This window comes from Giraffa tippelskirchi, chromosome 11 (assembly GCF_054371585.1).
Source record: "Giraffa tippelskirchi isolate mGirTip1 chromosome 11, T2T-mGirTip1v1.2.pri, whole genome shotgun sequence".
NCBI lineage: Eukaryota > Metazoa > Chordata > Mammalia > Artiodactyla > Giraffidae > Giraffa > Giraffa tippelskirchi.
The window spans coordinates 63,496,965-63,520,773 of NC_137285.1; the positions used below are offsets into that span (position 1 = coordinate 63,496,965).

The window sequence follows — 23,809 nt, forward strand, 5'->3', positions numbered from 1 at the left end:
TTTCTGTTGGAGGAACTAGGAGTGAAAGTGCTCCCTTCTTTGCTCACCTTAGACCTTATTAGAAAGGCAGTTGTCTTAGAGATGACTCGTGGCTGGCCATTCCGGCATTTCACCATAGAAGTTGGATTCCGGGCTCTAGAGAAAGAGTAAGATGGAGTCTAGAGAGATGGGGAAGGGAAGGTGGGGGGATGAAATCGAGGCCTTGTTTCCTCAGTCCTGACCCATAAGTGGAGAGAGAGGGAGAACAGCAGTCCAGCAGTCCAGTCTTCTCTTGCTACTCACAACGGTTTTTCCATTTCGTATCTGGCTGTGTGCCAAGAGACTGGCAGGGGACAGAGATGTGGAATTTCTGAAACCACTGGGTCATACCCGGAATCTTTGGTATGTAAGTTTTTAAGAGATGCGCACGTGTTAGAGGCAGATGGTTGCTCCTAATATCTGAATCTGGAATCCATCTATCTAACCAGAAAGTGTGTCCATTCTGAGGTTTAATTTTAAGAGCATTAAAAAAACTATTAGGGATTTTTTTAATTCCAGGGAACAATATACAGTCAGAATACATTTAGCATACTTTTTATCTCTTCTATTTCTCCAAATGCTGTATAATGATAACTGATCTTTATGATGATTATTACCCTGAGATCTTGATTGATTCTAAAGTACTTTATGTGCATCAAATATGACTTTTATTTGCATCAGCAGATAAAGGGTTTTTGTTATTGCTGAATTTTTACTAACCCTTTATTTTTATTTTGTAGATTAATTTTTACTAAACCTTTAAATGTTGGTGATTGGAGTATGCTAGATATGGTTACTTCTAGATAATTTGACGCCTGGAGAATCCAGGGAGCAGTTGGGCTGACAGAACCAAAAAACACCTATTTCTGAAAATGGGCACAAATGTGTAAGATAAGACCATTTTTCTATATACCAAAAATGATTTCAAAGAATGAAATCAACGCTTACCCCTAGAGTAGAAGCCATGTAGTCCGAACAGATCTCTGCGAAGTCTCTCCCCATTACTCCATAGTAGAGGCCATAGAACAAGGACACGATGCCAAAATCCATGGAATCTCTAGCTTTGATTCTATTGAAAACAACAGCCAAGGGAAGTAAGAATGGGCATCTTAGCAGGGGGGAGGGTGGGTCTCGGGAAGGACCGCAGCTTGGAAAGTATTTCTTGCCATGGTATCTAACAGAAACTTGAGTGTATTTTTCCCCATTTATTTGTTTAGTGTTGCTTTTTTTAAAATGAATTTAAAACTCTCTCCATTCCTTTAAATTTTACCACTCAGGGCTAAGTGGACGAAATAATTCTTGAAAGAGTGTTTAACGTCTTCTTTGGACCGCAGTGCTGAGACAAGCCAGCTCTAACCAGAGGTTCTCAAGCTTGGCTGTCGGTGGGAAAACCTGCGCAGCTTGTAAAAAACCTCCATCTCCAGGCTGCACCCTGGGCCAATTACATCAGCTCTCTGGAGGTGGGGCCCATGCAGCAAAATTTTTGGAGGCTCTCCAGACAATGATGATTGCAGTGGGCAGCTAACATTAGGAACCTCTTTAACAGTCCAGTGGTTCTCAGCCCTAACTGTATGTTAGGATTACCTGGGAGAGATTTAAAGTATATACTAATACATGAGCCTGTCTTCCAGGGCTCTGATTTAAGTGGCTTGGGGTGGGGTCTGGACAGTAGCTAGGGCTGAGAAGTTTGATCCCTGCGATCAAACTTAGATTTTACAGAATGCTTTCAAATACTTAATCTTATGTAAAAATATTGGAGATAGATATCATTAGCCCTACTTTGGTTTGAAAAATGGAGACAGGAAAAATGATTGGTACCAAGAATCAAGCTCACAGTTTGAAGTCATTTGTTACTATGCCATAGTTGCCATGCATTAATAAAAAAATTTTTTTTTGCAAGTTGGATATTTCAAATACACTAGGATTCTCCACAACAACCCCTATTTCTTTTTTATTTTTAAATTTATTTTTAATTGGAGGATAATTGCTTTACAATGTTGTGTTGCTGCTGCTGCTGCGGCTAAGTTGCTTCAGTTGTGTCCAACTCTGTGCAACCCCATAGACAGCAGCCCACCAGGCTCCCCCATCCCTGGGATTCTCCAGGCAAGAACACTGGAGTGGGTTGCCATTTCCTTCTCCAATGCATGAGAGTGAAAAGTGAAAGTGAAGTCGCTCAGTCGTGTCCGACTCTTGGCGACCCCATGGACTGCAGCCTCCCAGGCTCCTCCGTCCATGGGAGTTTCCGGGCAAGAGTACTGGAGCGGGGTGCCATCGCCTTCTCCGCAACATTGTGTTGGTTTCTGCCATATAACAAACGTGAATCAGCCCCTTCCCCCCGCCCCCCCCCCCGCCACAGCCTTCTTTTTTTAAAGGTAAAGATTTCTTTAAAAAGTGAATGATTAGCTCCTGATGTAATATCTGGATGTCAATGATTATACTTTCAATTTGTTCCCTCTGTTAAAGAGTCTCTAATACTAGCAATGGAAGTAGGTGGATCTGACTGAGTCAGGAAGGAAGTGGAGAGGAGAGGAGTTGGTAGTCTGTCTCTCTCTGGAACTTTCTAATGGTTGTTTTTGTGGTCTGTTAATTTGAGGAGGAAATGGTAAAAGCTGTGTAGACCTGGAGGGCAGAGATCTTTTGATGTTGTGAACTGGGAATTCCAACACAGTGGGCAGCTTCATCCTTCCAAGATCTGAAAATTGGGGCAGTGATGAAGAATGAAGATGACCTTCCCTCCAAGCCCAGGGGAGCATGGATTTATAATCTAATTGGTAAAAAGTGTAGCAACAAACTTGTAGTTCCACAGAAAAGAATCTCAATACAATTGTGCTCGACAACAATTAGTAGTGAAAAAAAATAGTTCCTTCCCATCTGAGGGCTTCCCTGGTGGCTCAACTGGTAAAGAATTTGCCTGCAATGTGGGAGACATGGGTTCGACCCCTGGGTTGGGAAGGTCCCCTGGAGAAGGGAACAGCTACCCACTCTAGTATTCTGGCCTGGAGAACTCCATGGATAGAGGAGCCTGGCAGGCTACATACAGTCCATGGGTTTGCAAAGTTGGACACAACTGAACGATTCTCACTTCATTTCCCATCTGAAGGGTTAGGCTCTTCATACACCTCATTATAGGAGAATTCCTGGTTAAGGATTATCATAATTATCATAATTATTATCATACAGATAATAATTTGGGGGTAACTACAGTCCCAAATGACTTCATAAAAGTTAAAAAATATTTTACATACATTAAAGAAATATAGAGAGTATGCTGAAAGAATAATTCAGCGTCTTTCTATAGCTTAAACAAATAATAATAGATCTGTACAGTTATATTCTATCCCCTTCCTCCTAGGGAATGGTAGGAGTTCCCTCTCTGAAAATTGCATGAAATATTTATGAAATCAGATTGCTATGTTGCCACAGGAAGGGCCCTCCCCCCAGGGCTGGGTCTCCATCCAGTTTTCTTCCTTATTTTATGACTTATGGGTAGCTAACTTCTGCCTTTCAAATTTCTAAGGTTCCAGAGATTTAGAGTAATTTTTTTTTTGTCACGTGGCCTGTGGGATCTTAGTTCACTGACCAGAGATCGAACCTGCACCCCCAGCTTGGAGTCCCAACCACAGGACCACCAAGGAGGTCCCAGAGTTAGAGGAATTTTGACGTGAGAGATATTCCAGGGATTTTCATTTGAGCTGTTTTCCACAGCTGGTATGTCCACCATCCACAGTGGTATGTCTCACACCCACTTTCCAACACAAAAGCTGATTACACGGCCTCTGCTCTGCCCCTGAGAACCTCACTCACAGCACATCTCAGCGGCCATCTTCCCAGTGGGAACATGGTTCTGAGTCATGGATGTTGTTATCCCCGTTTCCTTTATTTCTCCCTGGACTTTCCTGCTCTCTTAACTCTTCACTTCTCTTTCAATGTCTAAATACTCAGTTTCCTCCGTTACTAAATGCCTCCAGCAGAAGAGATTTAGAGCAGAAACAAAATTCTAGAGCAGTGCCGTCCAATGGAAATACAGACTGGACATAATTAAAAATTTTCTTGTAGCCACAAATAAAAAGTAAAAAGAAACAGATCAAATAATTTGACTGAAACATCCAGAGTACTGTCATCTCATGTAATCATAAAATTATTTTCTTATACTCTCTTTGAAACTCAATGTGTATTTTAGACTTACAGTACCTCTTATTTCATATTTTAAGGTACATAGGTTGGCAGCTACTGTATTGGATAGAATAGTTCTAGGGGTTTTAAAGAAGAAAGATATATAGAAGGATATGACACTTAAGAATTTTGTAGAAGGGAATTTTTTAGTTCAATAAGAATTGCTCTAACAAATATAGGCCAACTTTTAATGACGATCTCTTTAAAGCTTATAATTTTTTAAAAACTTTTAAATCTGAGTGTTCTGTTCCTTTTACTGGTTTCCCACAGTGGCATCTATGATACCAATGGTAGTACTATAAACAGCGTGTCCCTGGAAAATTGCAGGGCCAAATGTGGCTTCCAGACACTGAGAACTTGACCAGGTTACTGCTACAAGTAAGTGCTTAGAGATATCAATATCTTAATTGGAGTTACTTACCTGAAAAATAAATTGAATCCACACATTGTAAATATGATAGCCAAATAACCCACAACACCTAATGCATAGCTGAGTTTGTAGATTAGAAGAAACCATTTGTAAACCAATCTGTGGGGTCAAAAATGGGGAGAAGCACCAAACATGAGATATTAGAAAATGTTTTCTCTTTTTCAAACGTTGTTATAAGTCAGTTTTTAGTTTCTAAAATTCTATTCATTTTGCAATACACAGAACATGAATATATCAAATCAGCTAAACTCCGTGATAATCTAGAGTTTTAATATACTATCAACAAGCAATATATAAACAGTACTATCATGCACGTGTGTTTCTATGTATATATGCATATATAAATTCATTGTGACTTACGTCCTCATGTAAAGGTGACCTTTGGGACTGGTTATATACATGGGACCCTGTCTACCTTCCTCCCTTCCTTTTCTCATTTGGCTCTAGATTGGCTTACAGTGGTTTTAGCAGGAGTCCCTTGGAGGCAAGCAAACGATGGGAAGAGAATTCAAGAAGGGAGAGTCTCTCTTCCTTCCTGCTCCTGCTGCCCCAGGCCCCGTCTATGGCCTCTCACTCACACAGCCCCTCCCGCAGTCCTGGAGCAAGAGCCCCGCACACTTGTTTTCTGTGCTACATGGACGGACCCTGTGTCTGTCCCACACTCACCATGATGACTTTTAGGGCCTTTCCCTCTTCCCACAGTGTCCACATGGAGAAGTGAGAGGATGGGGATGCAGGGCAAGGATGGAGCTGATCTGGACGGAGCCGTGGACCCTGTTTGCTTCCCTTGCTCCAGGCAGTAAAAGCTCTTAGGAAAACTGGCCAAAGGACCACCTGGCTGCTTCCTGCCTAAGAGAGTGTGGGCAGGGGATGGGGTGCAGCTCCATTCCTGGTTTGGCACAAGGGCCCCTCGGAAAACAAAGAGGGGTGGAAGGAGGAGGGCTGGGGGCCAGCCTTGCTGCCCGGAGGAGATAAGGGGGTGCTGGCACACTGCACATGGGGGTGAACCGTGGTAGGGGTCCCTGTTTGCCCTCAGCCCTTTCCCGCCTCCTTCTCTGAAACCCCTCTCCTGCATTTCACCCCAAACTTCATTCAGAATCTCCCTCTGGAGACACAGCCCCATGCTTTCACCTCTGACCTCTGCAGTCCTGTCCCCAAACCTCGCCTTCCTTGGCTTCCTCCCTGTTGGAGCCATTGCACCAAATGCTTATGTTCTATATTATTACTGATGCAATGTTTCAGTGTTATTTTATTTACTTATTAAAATTTTTATTGAAATATAGTTGACTTATGATATTATATTACTTTCAGGTGTACAACATAGTGATTTGATAGTTTTATGTATTATGAAATCACCACCACTATGAATCTAGTTACCATCTATTACCATACAGTTATGATTTTATCAACTATACAGGCAGACCTAGCTTTATTACACTTTGCGAATACTGCATTATTATTATTACATGGAAGGTTTGTGTTAACCCTTTGTTGAGCAAGTCTATAGACACCATTTTTTTCCAACAGCATTTACTCACTTTGTGTCTCTGTGTCCCATTTTGGTAATTCTTACAAGATTTCAAACTTTTACATTATTATCATATTTGTTTTGGTGATCTGTGATAAGTGATCTTTGGTGTTACTATTATAATTGTTTTGGGGCACCACAAACCACACACACGTAACATGGCAAACTCAGTTGATAAATGTAGTGTGTTTTGACTTTACCACTGCTTGGTCTTTTCCCCACCTTTCTCCCTCTTCTCAGGCCTCCCTATTCCCTGGGACACAACAATTTTGAAATCAGGCCAATTAATAATCCTACAGTGGCCCCATTGTTCAAGTGAAAGGAAGAGTTGCATTTTTCTCACTTTAAATCAAAAGCTAGAAATGATTAAGCTTAGTGAGGAAGGCATGTCAAAAGCAGAAACTGGCTGAAAACCTAGGTCTCCTGCATCAGTGAGCCAAGTTATGAGTGCAAAGGGAAAGTGCTTGAATGGAATGAAAAGTGCTGCTCCAGTGAATAAACAAGTGGAAGTGAAACAGCTTTACTGCTGATATGGAGAAAGTTGTAGTGGTCCGAATAGAAAATCAAACCAGCCACAACATTCATTCTCTTAAGCCAAAGCCTAATCCGGAGCAAGGCCCTAACTCTCTTCAATTCCCTGAAGGCTGAGAGGTGAGGAAGCTGCAGAAGAAAAGTCTGAAGCTAGCAGAGGTTGGTTCATGAGATATGTCAGGAAAGACCCTGTCTCTGTAACACAAAAGGGCAAGGTGAAGCAGCCAGTGCTGATGTAGAAGCAGCAGAAAGTCACCCAGAAGATCTAGCTAAGATAATTACCGATGGTGGTAACAGTTAAATAGAGGCTTCTCTAGTGGCTCTGTGGCAAAGAATCCACCTGCCAAGCAGGAGACATGGGTTCAGTCCCTGGGTTGGGAACATCCCCTGGAGAAGGATATGGGAATCCACTCCAGTATTCTTGTCTGGCAAATCCCATGGACAGAGGAGCCTGGTGGGCTATAGTCCATGGGGTTGCAAAGAGTCAGAAATGGCTTAGTGACTCAACAACAGATTTTCAACATAGACAAAACAGCCTTCTATTGGAAGATGCCATCTAGGACTTTCATACTTAGAAGACAATGCCTGGCTTCGAAGCTTCAAATGACAGGCTGACTCTCTTGTTAGGGTCTTATGTAGCTGGTGACTTTCTGTAGAAGCCTAAGACTTGAGAATCTTAGGCCCCGAAGAGTTACGCTCGGTCTACTCCGCTCCTGCTGTATAAATGGAACAACAAAGCCTGGATGGCAGCACATCTGTTTGCAACATGGTTGACTGAATACTTACTAACCCCCAGGGGAAAAGATTCATAATACTGCTGCTCATTGACAATGCACCTGGTCATTCAAGAGCTCTGATCAAGATGTAAAATGAGATTAATGCTTTTATGTCTGTAACACAACATCCATTCCTCAGCCCATGAATCAAGGACCGATTTTGAATTTCAGTTCTTATTAGTTAGGAAATACATTTCATAAGGCTACCGCTGTCATAAATAGTGATTCCTCTGATGGATCTGGGCAAAGTAAATAAAAAGCCTTCTGGGAAGGATTCACCATTCTAGATGCCATTAAGAACACTTGTGATTCATGGGAAGAGGTCAGAATATCAACATTGACTGAAGTTTGGAAGAAGTTGATTCCATCCCTCATGAATGACTTGGAGGAATTTAAGCCTTTAGTGGAGGAAGGAGTTGCAGATGTGGTGGAAATAGCAAGGCAGCTAGAATTCGAAGTGGAGCCTGAAGAATTGCTGCAGTCTCATGATAAAACAAATGAGGAGTTGCTTCTTATGGATAAGTAAAGGAAGTGGTTTCTAGAGACGGAATCTACTCCTGGTGAAGATGCTGTGAAGACTGTTGAAATAACAAAGGGTTTAGAATATTACATAGACTTAGTTGATAAAGAAACAGCAGGGTGTAAGAAGACTGACTCCAATTTTGAAAGGAGTTTCATGTGGGTAAAATGCTATCAAACAGCACCACATGCTACAGAGAAGTCATTCATGAAAGAAAGAGTCAATCAATGCAGCAGACTTCACTGTCTTATTAGAAGAAATTGCCACAGCCACCCCAACCTTCAGTGACCACCAATCTGATCAGTCAGCAGCCACCAACCTGGAGGCAAGACCTTCCACCAGGAATAAGATTACAACTCCTTGAAGGCTCAGGTGATGGTTAGCATTTTTTAACAATAGATATTTTAAAATAAAGAAATGTACATCATTTTTTGGATATAATTCTGTTACACGCTTAATAGGCTACAGTGTAGTATAAACATACTAGGTATAAACTTTTATATGTGACTTGCTCTGTCGTGATAGTCACTTTATTGCAGTGGTCTGGAACCTGACCCAAAAGGTATGCCTATATATTGCATCCCTGAAACTTCCTTCTTTTGTAACTTGAAGTTTGTGCTTCTTAATCCCTTTCACCTATTTTATTGCCCCACTCCCTTCCCCTGTGGCAACATCTAGTTTGTTCCCTGTATCTATGACTCTGTTTCTGTTTTGCTATGTTTGTTCATTTGGTTTGTTTTTTTACATTTCACATATAAGTGGTATATGATATTTGTCTTTGTCTGACTTCTAAACTTAGCATAACCTTCTAGGTCCATCCATGTTCTCAAAATATGCAAACGTTGGTTCTTTTAATGGCTGAGTAATATTCCATTTTACATGTATACCCCCTCTTCTTTATCCACTAATCTATTAAGGAACACCTAGGCTGCTTCCATAGTTTGGCTATTGTAAATACTGCTGCAATGAACAAGGGGGTGCACACATGTTTTTAAGTTGGTGTTTTTACCCAAGCCATACCCAAAAGAAGAACTGATAGATGGTAAGGTAATTGTATTTAAACATTGTTTTTCATTGTTGTGCTATTTTTTAGGAATCTCCATACTGTTTTCCACAGTGGCTCCAACAATTTACAGTCCCATCCACAGGGCACAAGGGCTCCCTTTTCTTCACATTCTTGCCAACATTAATTATTTCTTGTCTTTTTGATAATCACCATTCTGACAGATGTGAGATAATATTTCATTGTGGTTTTGATTTCCATTCCCTGGATGATTGATGAGCATCTTTTCATGTGCCTTTTGGCCATTTGTATGCCTTCTTTGGGAAAATGTCTATTCAGGTCCTTGGCCCATTTTTAAAATGAATTGTTGGATTTTTTAATATAGAGTTGTATGAGTTCTTCATATATTTGGAGATAAACCCCTTATTGAACATATCACTTTCAAATATCTTCTCCCATTCAGTCGGTTACATTTTCATTTTTCTTGATGGTTTCTACTGCCATGTAAAAACTTTTTAGCTTGATGTGGTCCCATTTGTTTATTTTTGCTTTTGTTGCCCTTGCTGAGAAGACAGATCAAAAAATATTGCAAAGACTGATGCCAAAGAGTGTCCTGACTATGTTTCCTTCTAGGATTTTTATGGTTTCAGGTCTTACACTTAAGCCTTCAATCCATTTTGAGTTTATTTTTGTATATACTGTAAGAAAATGGTGTAGGTTCATTCTTTTCCATGTAGCTGTCTGGTTTTCCCTATACTATTGACTGAAGAGACTGTCTTTCCTTCACTGTATTTTCTTGCCTCCTTTATTGTAGATTAATTGATCACATTAGTGTGGGTTAATTTCTGCACTCTCTACTCTATTTCATTGATCTAAATGTCTGTTTCTGCCAGTACCATACTGTTTTGATAACTATAGCTTTGTAGTATGGTTTTAAATCAGAGAGTGTAATACCTCCAGCTCTGTCCTTCTTTCTCAAGCTTGTTTTAGCTATCTGGAGTCTTTTGCAGTTCCATACAAATTTTAGGACTATTTGTGAAAAATGTCATTGGTATTTTAATAGGGATTGCATTGAATCCGTGGATTGCCTTGGGTAGTATGGATTTTTAACAATATAAATTCTTCCAGTTCATAAGACTGGTATATCTTTCTATTTATTTGTGTCATCCTCAGTTTATTTTTTCATTGTCTTAGAATTATCCCAGTACAGGTCTTTTACTTTCTTAGGCAGGTTATTCCTAGATATTTTATTCTTTTTGATGCTATGATAAATGGGACTGTTTCCTTAATTTCTATGTTTCATAGTTCATTGTTAGTATATAGAAATGCAACAAGTTTCTTTGTATTCATTTTATATCCTGCAACTTCACCAAATTCATGAATGAGTTCTAGTAGTTTTCCAGTGGCATCTTTAGGATTTTCTATGTATAGTACTATGTCATCTGCAAACAGTGGCAGTTTTACTTCTTCCTTTCCAATTTAGATTCCTTTTATTTCTTTTTCTTCTCTGATTGCTATGGCTAGGACTTCCAAAACTAAATTGAATAAAAGTGATGAGAGTGTGTATCCTTGCCTTGTTCCTGATCTTAGAAGATAACTGTTCAGGTTTTCACTGTTGTATGTGAGGTTAACTGTGGGTTTGTCATAGTGTTTATTATGTTGAGGCATGTTTCCCCATACCCACTTTGTTGAGAATTTTTATCATAAATGGATGTTAGATTTTGTCAAGTGCTTTTTCTGAACCCATTGAAATGATCATGTGATTTTCATCATTTGTTTAGTTAATGTTCTTTATCACGTTGATTTGATTTGTGGATGTTGAACTGTCCTTGCGTCCCTGGAGTAAATCCCACTTGATCATGTTGTATGATTTTTTTCAATGTATTGTTGAATTTGATTTCCTAATATTTTTTGAGGATATTTGCATCTGTGATCATCAGGGATACTGACCTATAATTTTCTTTTCTGGTAGTGTTTTTGTTTGGTTTTGGTATCAGGGTAATACTAGCCCTATAGATTGAGTATGAGAGTGTTCCCTTCTCTCTCTCTCTCTCTCTGTTTTTGAATAATTTGAGAAGTTTAACTCTTCTTTAAATGTTTGATAGAATTCCCTGTGAAGCCATCTTGTCCTGGATTTTTGTTTGTTGGAAGTGTTTTGATTACTGATTCAATCACTAGCAATTGGTTTATTCAGATTCTCTATTTTATGTTGATTCAGTCTTGGAAGACAATATGTTTTTAGCTATTTATCCATTTCTTCTGGGTTTTCTAATTTGTTGGCATGTAATTGTTTGCAGTAGTCTCTTATGACTGTATGTTTATGGTTGTAATTTCTCCTGTTTCATTTCTGATTTTATTTGGGCCCTCTCTTTTTCTTGATGAGACTGGCTAAAGATTCATCCATTTTGTTTCTTTTCAAAGAAGCAGCTCTTGCTATCTTTAAAAGTCTCTATTGTATTCCTTTTCACTTTGCTGTTTATTATTTCCATTCTTCTACCAACTTTGGACTTTGTTCTTTTTTCTGGTTCCTTTAGATGTAAATTTAAGTTGTTTATTTGAGACTTTTTGTTGTTTCTTGAGGTACACCTGTATTGCTATAAACTTCCTCTTAAAACTGATTTGCTGCATCCCATAAGTTTTGGACCTTTGTGTTTCCATTTTCATTTGTCCTGAGGTGTTTTTTTATTTCATTTTTTTATTGCTTTGTTGACCCACTGGTTGTTTAGTAGCACAATGTTTAGTATCTATATGTTTGCATTTTTTCCAGATTTCTTCCTGTAGTTGATTTCTACTTTTATACTATTATGATTAGAAAAGATACCTGATATGGTGTTGATCTTAATTTATTGACACTTGTTGGACATATGGCCTAGCATGTTATCTATCCTGGAGAATGTTCCATGTGCACTTGAAAAGAATGTGTATTCTGCAGCTTTTGGATGCAATGTTGTATATACATCTATTAAGTTCATCTGATCTAATCATTTAAGGCCCATATTTCCTGATTGATTTTCTATCTGGGTGATCTATCTATTGATATAAATGGAATATTAAAGTCCTCTGCTAATACAGTATTGCTGTCAGTCTCTCCCTTTATGCCTGTTAATTTGTGCTTTATGTATTTAGGTGCTCCTATGTTAAGTGCATAAATATTCCCAAATGTTATTCTTTTCTTGGACTGACCCCTTTATCATTTTGTAGTCTTTGTCTTTTGTTTTAGTCTTTGTTTTAAAGTCTGTCTTTTCTGATGTAAATATTGCTATCCTAGCTTTCTTTCAGTTTCCATTTAGAAGGAATATATTTTCCATCTTTTCACTTTCAGTCTCCGTGTGTTTTTAGAGCTGAGGTGTGTCCCTTGAAGCCAGCATATAGATGGATTTGGGTTTTTAATCCATTCAGTCACCCTATGTCCTCTGATTGAGTATTTAGTCTATTTGCATTTAAAGTTCTCATATATGTACTTACTGCCATTTTGCTCATTGTTTTTGGTCGTTGTTATAGTCCTTCTCCTTCTTTTATTCTCATCCCTTGAAGTTTAGTGATTCTCTTTAGTGTTTGTTTAGAGTCCTTTTCACTTTATTTTTCTGGTATATCTATTGTGGGCTTTTGGTTTGTGGTTCATGAGCTTCATATATATGGACCTGTATATATATATACAGATAGATAGATAGATAGATAGATATAGATATAGGGATTTGTTTTAAACTGATGGTCACTTATTTGAATACATTCTAAAAGTATTATGTTTCTACTCCTCTCCAGCCCATGTTTTATGGGCTTGACATCATATTTTATAATCTTTTTGCTTTGTGTATCCCTTAACTACTTATTGTAGTTATAATTTATTTTACAGATTTTGTCCTTTCATCTTCATATTGGTGGTTGAACCACTGCCTTCACCAGTGGACTTACCATTACCAGTGCGTTTTCTCCTTTCATATATTGTCTTATTTCTAGTTATGGCTAGTTGTTTTCCACTTAAAGAAAACCCTTCAACATTTCTTGTGAGGCTGCTTTAGTGGTGATGAAGTCTTAGGTTTAGCTTATCTGGGAGCCTCTTTACTTTTCCTTTGATTCTGAAGGAGAAATTACCTTGTTGGGAAGAGTATTCTTGTTTGAAACTTAAAAAATTCATTTTAGCACTTTAAATATATCCTGACACTCTCTTTTGGCTTGTAAAGTTTCTGCTGAAAAATCAGTTTATAGCTTTAGAGGGGGTTCCCTGGTATGTCACTCATTTTTTCTTGTTGTCTTCCAAATTTTCTCATTATCTTTAACTTTTGCTGTTTTAATTATGGTTTGTGTTGATGTGGATCACTCTGGGTTCATCATGCTTTGGATTTTCTGTGCTTCCTGGGCCTGTATATGGTTCCTTTCCCTGGCTTAGGGACTTTTTCTTGAAAGAAGTTTTCTGTCATTTTCTTCCTCTCTTCTCCTTCTCAGAGTCCCATGATGTGGATGTTAGTATACTTGAGGTTGTCCCAGAGGTCCCTTAATGTATCCTCATTTTTAAAAGTTCTGTTTGTTGTTGTTGTTCTGATTCAATGACCTCTGCTGTCACTGATCCATTCTTCTGTATCATCGAATCTGCTGTTGATTCCCTCTCGAGTATTTTTCGTTTCAGTTATAGTATCCTTCAGCTCTGATTGGTTCTTTTATATTTTCTAACTATTTGTTGAAGTTCTCACTGTGTTAATCCATTCTTCTCCTGAGATTTGTGAGCATCTTTATGACCATCACTGAACTCTTTATCAGATAAATTGCTTAACTCTGTTTCATTATTTTTTTTCCTTGGAGTTTTATCTTGTTCTGTTCTTTTGAAAACAATTCCTTTGTCTCCTCTTATCTGACTTTTTGTGCTTGTTTCTGTGAATTAGGTATAACACCTGCCCGGCAGTCTTACAGGTGTGGTTTGCACACCAGCATTGCTTTCTGGACTGTCTTCCAGGCAGCTCAGCAAGCTGGCTTGGACTGGCGTGGCCATGGGCTGGGGATTTCCCAGGGTGTGCCTGGGGCCAGTGTTATTTTAACACTGAGTCCCAGTTAAAAGGGATCTTATGAAACATTATGATTTAAATGAGGATTTGTGACCTTGCCTGAGAAATGATTTGTCATTTACATTATTTCTACGGAGAAATGCTTCCTCTGATTCAAGCAATTGACATATCATCATTATCTAGACAGCATTTTCTATAGGGGTAATCCTGTCCCATCAGGGGGTCAGCAATGGGGCAGGAAACTCCCAGGGGCTGCACAAGGTGTCTCAAATGACTGTGAGGTTGTGTCATCTACAAAAGGGGCCAGAGAGGACTTTGCGGGTCTTTCTGCCACAGTGACTCCTTGGGCTATTAGTCCTTATGACTTAGTGCTGGGCACTGTGGATCATTGCTCAGTGCGTGAGATAAAGGCAGAAGTTAATGCTGCCAAAAATGGTGATGATGGGAAAAGAGGCTGCTCTGAGGATCTTCCCTCCACCCTCACAACACCTGGTAGCACCCGAGTGGGCTTCCTGCAACTCCACACATATTCTCTGCCTTGAGGGTCCCTGCTCAAGCTTATGCCAGCATCAGAGGTGTGTCTGCTGACTAACTGTCTAAACTGCAGGGTTTCTCTATGCAGAGCAGCTGGTTACCATAATTCAGCCGCAACACACTCTTGGGGCAGGGGCTTTGCACTCCAATAGTCTGTGGCTTACTGCCTGTGGGACCGTGGCCCCTGGCTTAGCATTTCTTCCTACAATTTCTTCATGTATGAAGTGGGGGAGGGGGACAGGTAACACCAGCTCCTAAAGATCATGTGAAAAACTGTAGTAATATTTAAAAGAACTGACATGTTAAATGTTCAATATGTCATATCATTGTAATAGATGTGTCACGTTTTCCAAACCTACTCTTCCCTGCTCCCACTCAAATCTTCCTGTTTACTGGCAGTATGAGTTTGTGGAGCCCAGAGCTCCGTTGCTATTCAAATTACGCTGGAAACAGATATGCCGGATTAGAAACTGTTCGTGTCAGAGCAGCCTCCGCAAAGGGAAGCTTGGCTTTGGGCTGGAATTGATTGATCGGTCCCAGCTCTTTGTGGCTGGCCTGTGGCCTGTTTTTGAGCCTGAATATTGCTTGACACAAACCTGACCGTAGTAGAGAGGAAACCCACTTCCCTTCCTCTGTTCTCTCTCCCACAGAGGGGCCTTGGTGTACTCTGGGAGAGGAATAACCAGTTTTTAAACTGCATTGGTATTAGAGATGCCTCTTGGATTTACCCTCTGCACCATGCGAATCTGCTCTGACCGGCTTTCCTCACTTGTCATGAAGTCCTCCACTCCCAAATGGAACACAGCTGAGACTCACCTAAAATGTGATGAGTAAGCAACCATCCATAAAGACGCTTAGGGCATACTATTCCTCATGAGCTGGGGCTTCTTTATCCAGACTGCTTTTCTGGAAGGAATGGAGCCCTAATATGATACTCCCATTGTCTCTTAAAATGTTAGTGGAGCATCTTGGCTCTCAGACTGTGCCAAGGCTAGGAGCTGAGGGGCAGCAAGAAGCTGGAATAGGAGCAGTGGAGGGCATGGGGCTCTGGCCATCTGAGATACAGGAGCGATGAAGCATCAGGAGGCAGCATTTGGGTATTTTAGGTACTGGAGTTCCTCTTCATGGGCAGAGAAATAGCTCAGTGTTTAGCTCAGGCAATTCATTAAACAGTAGAGAAATGAAGTATTCTCATTGAAATAGACTGTGAATTGCATTCAGAAGATGAAAACAAGTAAATTTCAATTCATCAAAAATGTAGACCTCTTTCACAAGTCTTAAACAATCTATAAAGTGTATAGCATCTTGTAAGAAGGAGAAAGGGCACTGCATGCCCAGTTACTGACGGGTAAGCCAGGCCCTACCTACAAAGGCTGTGCAAACCCTAAACTGGCCAGTTTAGGAGGTTTCTTAATATCACCCTAAAGCTGTTCCCGAAGTGGGGTTAAACTAAAATACTCACAAACCTGAAATTCATTTACTTGAATGTCAGCTTTCATCATTACATTTATTTTTCTGGTTTCTCTCACTGAATATATTTTCCTTCTCCAAAGCAGAAGTAAAAGTTGATATCTGCCTCTCCCACTTCTCTAGAGGATTACAAATGAGCATGTGAATGGCTAAATAATCATAAAAATATTTCAGGGATGTCATGCGAGTGTAAGCTCCTCAGTTCTTGTCTCGTCACAACAAAGATTTGGAGTGACGGACATTAGAGCCCTCGGCGGGTCACGGCTCTCGGGTCTTGGACAGACCGTGTTATAGCTCTTAGATGAATCAGTGTTACAGCTCTATTTTATTTAGATAATAGCAGGAAAATTCATCCTTGAAGCATGAGGGCCTGCCAACCATCGACCCAAAGACATGAAGAGAAGAATGCCCCAGCGCGCGGGAGAGAGAAAAAGGGAGAGAGAGCGCTTTGGCTCCACTTTTTATATGTTTTTCCCTCCCCCTGGGCCTGCCCTATGCAAATTGGGCTTAGCCAGGAGTGCTGTTCTACCTGAAGTTCTCACTCCGGTCCTCGGACCTTCCTTTGTTCCATTTTCACGGGCTTTTCCCTTCCTTTCTGTTAGCCACCGCCATTTTGGGCTCCTGTTTCCTATTCTAACTACCTAACAATGGATACTTCTGATTTATTCTCCAACACAGATCAAAATCTGACATTGTCTTGTTACCACTGAACACTACACATTTTCTCTCATCAGTTTTATCTGAATTGGATTCAGATCTTGTCTACAGAACACAGACAGCAAGAACAAACTTGTGGATACATTATGAGATTATGAGATTATAAACACTTTGGAAAGATTAGTGAATGATCCGATGGAATTATATACATTTCAAGAGGTTGGCAATGGTAACTAAAGTGAGCATTGGAATATTAAAGCCTCATTTGTTATATGAGTAATAGCTTGTCTGTTGCTTATGATTTATCAGACGTGAAATACATACACAGTTGGTAGAAATACAAACTTCTAACTCTTACTTTATGATAAAATGTCTGTGACCTGACTTAGCATAGAACCCAATAAAATGCTGAGCTAAAAATCAACATGCAAATAGTGTTCTAGAAAATTTGAACAATGGTTTCACTTCTCTTCCTCCTGGCCTTCACTAGCTATTGTCTAAAACAATAAAATTTACAGGCATGTCTGAATCCCCATTAAATATGAATGTGAACGCGCCGCAGTAGAGCAAGTCTCCAAACAGTTTTGCAACAAAGGGTCAAAGGGGTGTAACACTCTCCTCCCCATCAGGAAAAAGGAAATTAAATATACTTTCTAATGGTTGAAATGAAGGCTGTGCTGTGGAAGGAATGAATGGAATACATACCGTGGTGTTCTCCCTGAGAGGGGTTTCCGGGTAGCTCTGAAGAGGATGTAGCTGGTAATAACTGAGAACATTCCCCACACAGACAGAAATCGCCACCAGTAAAGTTTTATCGTGAAATACAAAGGGACAACCCACATCTGCAACAGAGTCACCAGCTGTCAGAAAGATGAACAGGAAGTCTCCTTCAATGACTGAGGGCCAGGTGGCATGTCTCCTATTGACGATTCGGAAGCTACTCTGGGTTAGGGGCTGGGGAACCACCTTCACCACCCCATCTGGGACACGGCCCCTGGTTCACTACCCCACTGCAAGCTGTTCTGTACATGCAAAGCTCTGAAGGGCACAGTTATTTGAACATTCAGGTGGGAAATAATCCAAAATATCCATCTTCTGTCACCTCCTGCAGATATTTCTGATGGAAGGAACTTTAGGCTGTAACAGCTCTGTGATGTTGGACAAAAGATTGCACTTCAGTTGTAAAGTTGGGGACCACAGTGCCTGCTTTCCTGTGCTGATTCAGAGTGAAAGTGTTAGTCGCTTCGTCGTGTCTGACTCTTTGTGACTCCATGGACTGTAGTCCAGCAGGCTCCTCTGTCCACAGGATTTTCCAAGCAAAAATACTGGAGTGGGCTGCCATGCCCTTCTCCAGGGGATCTTCCCGACCCAGGGATCGAACCTGGGACTCCCACATTGCAGGAAGATTCTCTCCTTTCTGAGCCACCAGGGTGGGAAAGAAATGAAATCACAGCTGTAAGGGCTCTGGAAACCTCCTGGGCTGCAGGGAGCAGGGGCTATAGTTACCCTCACGGCACATACCCACATGCACAGCGATGCAAAGGAGGAAGTGGTGTCAGGGCAGCGGCACGTCAGGGACCCCCCTGCCTTCTGTCCCAGTGCCCTCTGTGGGGCTAACCCTCGCACCTGACTGTGGGCTGACCTCGGCCCTGATGACTGGGTCTGTAAACCACCATTTGCTTCTTGTCTTTTCTCTTCAGTTACTGGTGCCCTTTCCAGGCGGTCCCAGGTGTGGATCAAACTCTTTCCTGTCCCTTCTAAGTGTCACCCCTTGTGACCTGTACCACTGACCTGGGTCCAAGCAGCCTTCAGAAGGTCCCTTAGGTTGGCTGGCCTCAGTTCCGCATGGCAGGAAGCAGGACAGACTGAACTGATGGGCTGTGGGTCAATGACTTGATACAGTTACCACGGTGATACTTTTACTCTACAGATCAGGCCTAATGCCAGCTACTCACCTCCTGGTAAAAAGCAGATTGGCTGGAGAAGGGAAAGGCTATCCACTCCAGTATTCTGGCCTGGAGAATTCCATGGATGAAGTCCATGGGGTCGCAAAGAGTCAGACACAACTGACCGACTTTCACTTTCACATTTTTCACTGGAACAGTAGCAATAACCTTTGGTCTTTTGTGTTTTAGAACATTCAACTAACTGCCTATATTTGCTCCGCACTAATACATGAAGTGGATGGCAAAGACGTTTGTCTCACGTGTGGTGTTAAACTGGTAATACTCTGTTCAGGAAGATTCTGAGCCTGTGTCCTGTCTGAACAGTGAGGAGTATCATGATCAATTAATTATGTCTGCCAGTGACATGGAAAGAGCTGTCAGAGCATGCATGTCACATGTCTGTCATCTGAGTATAAAAAAGACTAATGTTGTTTGCTTAGTTTCTTCATCTTTGTGATTAACGAGAGGTGGCTTAGAAAAAGTTTATGGGTATACTTTTGGGTCCTTTAATAAGAATTTTGTTACAATAGTCTCAAGTCAAGGTCAATAATCAAAATTATTTAATAGAACTTCAAGATGTAAATGAAATGCAGCCTTTCTTCTTTCCATGTCAAATAAGAAGACATTTTCCAGGCTTTTTATTCTTTAATTCTTGAATGGGCTGGATCTGAAGTAGTCTTGTTAGAGTTGCTCTAAATTTTCTTTCAAATGGCATCCAAGATGGCGGCGTAGAAGGACCTGTGCTCATCTTCTCCTATGAGAACTTGAAAATTGCAACTCGCTGCTGAACAACCATTGACAGGAAAATTTTGGATCCTTTTTTTGGATCCCACCAAAAAAAGATACACCACATCCAAGGGTAAAGGAGAACCCCCAGCAAGATGGTAGGAGTGACAAAATCACATTTAGAATCAAAACCCCATACCTGCCAGAGATGCTCAGAGGGCTCAAACAAAACCTGTGCACACCAGGACCCAGAGACCCCACAGAGGCTGATCTGCTCAGTCTCTGGCTGAGGAGGCCTTACCAATAGCTGAGAAAAGAAGAGAAGCAAAAGGCAAAGGAGAAAAGGAAAGATAGATCCATCTGAATGCAGAGTTCCAAAGAATAGCAAGGAGAGATAAGAAATCTTTCCTAAGTAATCAATGAAAAGAAATAGAAGAATGCAATAGGATGGGAAAGGCTAGAGATTTCTTGAAGAAAATTAGAGATAACAAGGGAATATCTCATGCAAAGATGGGCACAGTAAAGGACAGAAACGGTATGGACCTAACAGAAGCAGAAGATATTAACAAGAGGTGGTAAGAATACACAGAAGAACTATACAGAAAAGATCTTCATGACCCAGGTAACCATGATGGTGTGATCACTCACCTAGAGCCAGACATCCTGGAGTGCAAAGTCAAGTGGGCCTTAGGAAGCATCACTACAAACAAAGTTAGTGGAGGTGATGGAATTCCAGCGAAAGTATTTCAAATCCTAAAAGATGATGCTGTTAAAGTGCAGCACTCAATATGACAGCAAATTTGGAAAACTCAGTAGTGGCCACAGGACTGGAAAAGGTCAGTTTTCATTCCAATCTCAAAGAAAGGCAATGCCAAAGGATGTTCAAACTACTGCACAATCGCACTCATTTCACATGCTAGCAAAGTAATGCTCAAAATTCTCCAAGCCAGGCTGCAACAGTATGTGAACCGTGAACTTCCAGATGTTCAAGCTGATTTCAGAAAGGGCAGAGGAACCAGAGATCAAATTGCCAACATCTGTTGGCAATAGAAAAAGCAAGAGATTTTCAGAAAAACATCTACTTCTGCTTTATTGACTATGCCAAAGCCTTTGACTGTGTGGATCACAACAAACTGTGGAAAATTCTTCAAGAGATGGGAATACCAGACTACCTTACCTGTCTCCTGAGAAACCTGTATGCAGGTCAAGAAGCAATAGTTAGAACCAGACATGGAACAACAGACTGGTTCCAAATTGAGAAAGGAGTACGACAGGAATGTATATTGTCACCCTGCTTATTTAACTTACATGCAGAGTACATCATGTGAGATGCCAGAGTGGATGAAACACAAGCTGGAATCAAGATTCCTGGGAGAAATATCAATAACCTCAGATAGGCAGGTGACACCACCCCTATGTCAGAAAGCAAAGAGGAACTAAAGAGCCTCTTAATGAAAGTGTAAGAGGAGAGTGAGAAAGCTGGCTTAAAATTCAACATTCAAAAAACTAAGATCATGGCATCCAGTCCCATCACTTCATGGCAAATAGATGGGGAAACAGTGGAAACAGTGACAGACTTTATTTTCTTGGGCTCCAAAATCACTGCAGATGGTGACTGCAGCCATGAAATTAAAAGATGCTTGCTCTTTGGAAGACAAGCTATGACCAACCTAGACAGCATATTAAAAAGCAGAGACATTACTTTGCCAACAAAGGTCCGTCTAGTTAAATCTGTTTTTTCCAGTAGCCATGTATAGATGTGAGAGTTGGACCATAAAGAAAGCTTAGCACTGAAGAATTGATGCTTTTGAACTGTGGTATTGGAGAAGACTCTTGAGAGTCCCTTGGACTGCAAGAAGATCCAACCAGTCCATCCTACAGGAAATCAGTCCTGAATATTCATCGGAAGGATTGATGCTGAAGCCGAAACTCTAATACTTTGGCCACCTGATGCGAAGAACTGATTCCTTAGAAAAGACCCTGATGCTGGGAAAGATTGAAGGTAGGAGGAGAAGGGGATGACAGAGGATAAGATGGTTGGATAGCATCACTGACTCAATGAATATGAGTTTGAGCAAGCTCCGGGAGTTGGTGATGGACAGGGAAGCCTGGTGTGCTGCAGTCCATGGGGTTGCAAAGAGTCAGACACGACTGAGCGACTGAACTGAACTGAAATCTTTTTTCAGAGAACACTACAATTGTTATTATATATACGAATTTGAGAGGAGGGCATGGCAACCCACTCCAGTATTCTTGCATGGAGAATCCCTATGGACAGTGGGAGCTTAGTGGGCTACAATCCATGGGGTCACAGAGTCAGACATGACTGAGTGAGTAAGCACAGCACAACACAGCATATGCATTTGAACAAAAATATACATGGTGAAGGGCTTCCCTGGTGGCTCAGATGGTAAAGCGTCTGCCTGCAATGCAGAAGACCCGGGTTTGATCCCTGGGTCGGGAAGATCTCCTGGAGAAGGAAGTGGCAACCCGCTCCAGTACCCTTGTCTGGAAAATCCTACGGATGGAGGAGTCTGGTAGGTAGGCTACAGTCCATGGGGTCACAAAAAGTCAGACACGACTGAGCGACTTCACTTTACATTGCTTTTTTTATACATGGAGAAAATCTGAAGTAACTGTTTGGAGAGTTCAGGAAAAAATATCTTACAACATACTTTTTTTGTTTATAAATTTCAGGCAGAACTTTCAGGGAAGAGTAAATATTCATTACTTCTGCCTGAATTAATCAGATCATTGCTTTCATTTTCCATCCTATTTTGTAGGTACGGTCAAAGCTAATGAATGAGTTTGCACCTTTATTTGTGAAACTGAGATAAATATGTATATGTGTATCTAAACAGGTAAAACAAGTTTTACTGAAGGAAGCAGAATAGTTTTCATGAGGGCCAGAAACCACATGCTAGGTAACCAGGACTTAAGATATGTTTCATTTAGCACTAAGCATCAGCAACTTTTAAGATGTTTATGTGGACCATTTTAAAAGTCTTTCTTGAATTTGTTACAATATTGCTTCTGTTTTATATTTCGGTTTTTTGACTCATTTGCATTTTTCATCTTTTTAAGTTATGATTCACTTTTACATTTGCTCTGTAAAATGCTGAATTTTTAAAAAACTGAATAACTAAGATTCAGTTCATTTTAATTTAGAGAAACTATCATGCTTCTATATTTTATACTTTAGATTATAAGTCAAAATTTATAAAATTATTCCATTTCCTCTAATCAGTGGTGCTATGCTCTAACTATAGTTTGAAGCGATGACTGGATTATATTTTTATAAAGCTAATTCTTTCCCTGTAGAGCTATAAGTCCGACCCATTTCTAAAAGATGCCAAATTTCTCTTACTTGATGCCTGGATTTAATTAACAATAAATAGCAATGTTCAATTTATAGACATGCTACTTTTAAAAAATAGGCCTTGGAGATGAGAAATATAAGGAAAATAAAAAAATCATTACGATGTATTATGCATGCAAATATTAATTTCTTGCCTATCTTTAAAGTGGAATACTCAGAGCCATGTTTTCTCAACATGCAAGGAGAAAGGTCAGAAGTTTGCATTATGAATTCAATAACTGCATGAGAAGTCATTTTGAAATGATGGCCACATTTCAAAGCAATTTAAAAGATTCTTTATCAATTTCCAGAAGAGTTAGAACTGCTTATTTTTAATAGTAACTGCCACATGTGAAATGTAGGAATGTTGTGCCTCATAAGTAAGCACATGAAACATGTGAAACTGAGGCGTGTACATGCAGAGGAGGAAGCCGGGCAGCTGGGACACATTCATAATGCCAGAGGGGTCAGCATCTGGGCATGTGTGGATAAACACATCTGCATTCCTGGCGAAGGGCAGCCCATGCATCTGGATCACATCACCCTGCTCTCCCCACCCACACATCATGGCAGGGGGCACTTCCTGACGAAGATGCTGCTGAAAGGTACCATGTTTGTTACTGTAGCCATGCACATAATGAAAATGAAAAGAGCTGCTAATTAGGTCAAAACAAAGGAATCTTTTCATTTGTCTAGTTGTACAGAATGTTGAATGAGTCACACAATATGAAAGGAGAGAAAAAAAAGGAAAGAAAAAGTTATGTGATGTTCTTTGCACTGCAAATCCCAAACTATCTGCAACCATTTGTGCCTGTGTCTGTATGTGTTTGTATGGGTGGGGCTGGATGCAGAGCAGAGGTATGCTCAGAGGGAAGCTGAAAATTATCATGAGAATACCTGATGCCAGGAAATACTGCTGCTACCAGTTCAAGCAAGTAGAAGTATGGAATCCTGGCATATGAAGGGCTCTCAGAAATTCACTAGGTCCACATTTCTATCTTCAAGTCAATTGACTTGATTTTGCTATTTAAATTCTTAAAGGAGATTCTGCAGATGCATATATATATATATATTGCGCTAGTGATAAAAAACATGGCTGCCAACGCAGGAGACATAAGAGACACAGGTTCAATACCTGGGTC

General features: G+C 40.5%; 1 protein-coding gene across 1 annotated transcript in view; it reads right to left on the reverse strand.

Moving 5' to 3' along the window:
• Window positions 1-23,809, reverse strand: part of RNF175 (ring finger protein 175) — a 58,663-nt gene that overhangs the window by 10,572 nt on the left and 24,282 nt on the right. The window contains exons 4-6 of the mRNA XM_081544954.1: window positions 17,343-17,497; window positions 4,613-4,720; window positions 967-1,087 (exon numbers count right to left, since the gene is read on the reverse strand). Of these exons, the coding sequence (XP_081401080.1) occupies window positions 967-1,087; window positions 4,613-4,720; window positions 17,343-17,497 (384 nt within the window). The remainder of the gene's footprint in view (window positions 1-966; window positions 1,088-4,612; window positions 4,721-17,342; window positions 17,498-23,809) is intronic.